We start from the raw sequence: 3,698 nt of genomic DNA, 5'->3' as shown, positions 1-3,698 counted from the left end.
CCCTTGCCCCTTGCCCACTGCCCCTCGTCCCTTGCTCCCTCGCCCACTGCCCCTTGCCCCCGCAGGATGAACGAGGAGCAGATCGCTGCTGTGTGCCTGGCCGTGCTGCAGGCCCTGTCTGTGCTCCACGCCCAGGGCGTCATCCACCGGGACATCAAGAGTGACTCGATTCTGCTGACCCACGATGGCAGGGTGAGGAGGCGGGTGGCCATTTGCTGGTGCTCCCCCACCTCTCCCCAGGTCCCCTCTGCCATTGGGGACACGTGCTGACCCTCCGTTCAGGGCTGTGAGGAGCAGTAAGCTGATCTGTTTCCCGTGGAATAGTCCAGACCTGGGCCCAGGGCAGGCGCCTAGACTGGCCGGGCCTCGGCCAGGTGCTTCTGCCTCCGCTGAGCAGCTCCAGTCCAGCCCCGGCAGCCCGTGGGCGCCCAGCCGCCGCCCTGCCGTAGACTGAGGTTCTGAATCCAGGGCAGTACCCAGAACTTGTATATAACCCAAGGGGGACGTCACTGTCCTCGGGTAAGGGAGCTCGAGGTCCCTCATGTTCCTGCGAAGGCAGAGGGTGCGCGGTTTTCACAGAGCCCAAGGCGGAGAACCCCAGGCTCTAGACAGGTGTGTTTGGGAACGTCTGTGAGCCTCCTGAAATCGCAGGCTCCCCCTGAGAGCGTGCTTTCTGGAAAGATCTAGATACCCTCAGTAGTCGGGAGGGGCCCAAGGTTCCAGACCCTTGGTTCTGGGGTCTTGGCTGTTGCCAAGGCAAGCTGTGTCTGTCTGTCTTTCTGTCTCCCCCACCCCTATGGGCGTGCACATGCACACACACACATACACACTGGGGCACAGTGTGTTGCTTGTCCCCATCCCCACCCGGCCTTTGGTATGTGCAGGACTCAGGCCACTTCCCTTAAGAGCCCCAGGGCACCTGGTGTCCCCTACAGAGTTTGTTCCAAGATAAGAGACCCCGAGGGCTCCGCAGGGGTTGGCTGCAGACCCCGGCTCTCACCTCTGGGCTGTGCCATGGCATCAAGGTGTCCAGGGCAAGGAGAGAGCCTGGTGGGCCCCTCTGCTGCCCCCAAGGCCACGCCCTGACCTGGCTTTCTGTCCCCAGGTGAAGCTGTCAGACTTTGGGTTCTGCGCCCAGGTGAGCAAGGAGGTGCCCCGGAGGAAGTCGCTGGTGGGCACACCCTACTGGATGGCCCCGGAGCTCATCTCCCGCCTTCCCTACGGGCCAGAGGTGAGCGCAGTGGCCCAGCTGTCCTGGTGACGTTTGCAACATGGCCCTGGTGCCGGGCTGAGGAGGCCAGTCTGGGCAGCGGTCGCAGGGACGGTGCAGTGGAAGAGGGCGGATGCGTGTTCTCGTCGTTGGTGGAGCTCTGGTTCTGGGCCAGGCCCGGGGCCTGGCAGTGGGAACAGAATGCTGGCAGAAGTGGTCACTGTGGGAAGGGGCCACGGCTGTGGGAGTTCACAGTGGGGAAGCCCGATCTGGCTTCAGGGAGCCCAAGTGCCCTCATGGCCACTCTCAGTGTGCTGAGGGGCCCCTCCTCTTGGAGAGGGCAGACACTCTCCAGCCATCCCGCTGCCAGCCCTAGCCTGTGTCCCCCTCCTTGCCCTGGCCTGTCTCTCCCGCCGGTAGCTGCTTGGCGCAGGACTCCTCCCTGGTCAGTCCACAGGACTTGACCCAGTGCCTGGCCAGGAGAAAGGCACCCTGGGAAGCACATGGGGGACTCAGGCTGGAGTGGGGTCACCCTGGCAGGGGAAGCTGGTGTGACTCTGAGGGGACATCTCAGAACCGTCTGAGACTGACAGAAACCCTCACAATCAGATTTAGAAAAATGTGAAGGTCGTGGATCCCAGAATTGTCCCAGGCTTCCGACAGCCACTATGTGTTTGTTCCCTCCCCAGCCCTGAGTTCCTCGGGTGGCCCGTGCCCGGCAGGCGCCCCCCGATGGAGCAGAGGCGGCCTCTGGGGGAGAGGCTCTGCCCTGGGAGAGCCTCGCTGTTTCCTGGGTGTTTCTGCTGAAGCCCCAGGACTAACTCTGATTGGCTCAGCTTGGTCACATGCCCTGTGTCCCCACAGCTGACCCAGCAGCCTAGGTCATGGCCACACTGGGCCACAGTGGACCTGGTGCACTGAGAAGAAGGGCTCAGCGGAGGAGGCGGGCAGGGCCGGGCGGGCAGACCCTCAGGATGAAGCCATCCTGGGTCCAGGAGTCCAGGAGCAACGTGGCGAGGGCAGACCAGATCCCGGGCGTCCCATGGACTGGCCGCTCCTTCTCAGTCAGCTTGCTGTCCCTCCCCCCAGGTGGACATCTGGTCACTGGGGGTCATGGTGATTGAGATGGTGGACGGGGAGCCCCCCTACTTCAACGAGCCACCCCTCAAAGCCATGAAGATGATTCGGGACAACCTGCCGCCGCGACTAAAGAACCTGCACAAGGTTAGGCCCTGGCAGTGTGAGGGGCGGGTGGGACCGCGCCCCGAACATGGGCGCCCAAGGTCCCGCCCCTCATCGTCCCCAGAGGTGCCGCCCAGCCGAACACGCCACACGGCAGGGCCGGGACCTGCCCACTCGCCCAGACAGGTCAGACCCACTCCAGGGCCCGGCTGTGGCCACGTCCTCCCAGATCGCAGCCGTGGGGAGGAAGTGAGCCCAGAGGCCGTGGGTCATCACTGCCCCAGGTCAGGCCCTAACCAGGGCTTCTGGGCCCTCCCTGGTCAGCAGGTGCCATCCGCACATTAGAGGAGGCAAGGGACACCTGAGGAGGTGGGCCCGGTGCGGGGCTCTCTCGACCCTCCCCTGCCGCCCCCACAGGTGTCGCCGTCCCTGAAGGGCTTCCTGGACCGCCTGCTGGTGCGCGACCCGGCCCAGAGGGCCACGGCAGCCGAGCTGCTGAAGCACCCGTTCCTGACCAAGGCCGGGCCGCCCGCCAGCATCGTGCCCCTCATGCGCCAGAACCGCACCAGATGAGGCCAGCGCCCTGGCCCTGAACCAAAGAGCCCCTTGGGTCACTCTGCCCTGCCGGAGGCCAGTAGGGCAGCGTCCCCACCCCTCCCAGCCCACGAGACACTCGGTGTGTCGCCACCTCCTCACTGGAGGCTTTGTGGGACCTACGACTGAACTCTGGTTTTGGACTTTGTGACTTTGAAAAACACAGGGACTTGGAGCAACTGAGGCTCCTAGGACCCCCCACCCTCCGGGGCAGGCCCTCCCCTGTGTCTGTCTCCAGGACAGATGGATGCACGGATGGTGGCCCACACGTCACTGGGAACCTGCAGCAGGGTCGCTGCAGGCGGGGACACATGGAAGGTGTGTGAGTGCGCGTGCCTACGTGTGCACCTGGCAGTCCCTCTGTCCTCAGCCCGCAGGTGGGCGTCTCTGAGACCTCGCCTGGCCTCCAGCCTCCTGAGCCATTGTGGAGGTCCATCATGAATGTCTGAGAGTGGCCTTCTCCAGAGCCCGCACCCCTGGGGCTGCAGGGGTCAGGGGGCCTCTGCAGCTCGCGACTACTGCACCAGACAGCCTCCGTTTTCTAGAGATCTATTTATATTGTCATTTTATAACACTAGCCCTGCCCCCAACTGGGGACAGACGATCCTTATTCTGTGGGGTGGCACAGGGACAGAACCACTGCCTGAAGATCGGGTTCCTGCCCCGCCCTCCCCTGCCAAGTCAGTTTTACAATTAAAACATTTTCTTGTTT

At 63.8% G+C, this 3,698-nt stretch overlaps 1 protein-coding gene across 1 annotated transcript in view; it reads left to right on the top strand.

The window, feature by feature from the left end:
* Pak4 (p21 (RAC1) activated kinase 4) overlaps positions 1–3,698 on the top strand; it is a 10,601-nt gene extending 6,903 nt beyond the window's left edge. Inside the window, exons 3-6 of the mRNA XM_048791249.1 lie at positions 4–192; positions 1,106–1,231; positions 2,300–2,434; positions 2,810–3,698. Of these exons, the coding sequence (XP_048647206.1) occupies positions 4–192; positions 1,106–1,231; positions 2,300–2,434; positions 2,810–2,965 (606 nt within the window). The 3' untranslated portion in view covers positions 2,966–3,698. The remainder of the gene's footprint in view (positions 1–3; positions 193–1,105; positions 1,232–2,299; positions 2,435–2,809) is intronic.

Source organism: Marmota marmota, unplaced genomic scaffold, assembly GCF_001458135.2.
Source record: "Marmota marmota marmota unplaced genomic scaffold, marMar, whole genome shotgun sequence".
Lineage (NCBI taxonomy): Eukaryota > Metazoa > Chordata > Mammalia > Rodentia > Sciuridae > Marmota > Marmota marmota.
This window is presented reverse-complemented; position numbering and strand designations above follow the sequence as displayed.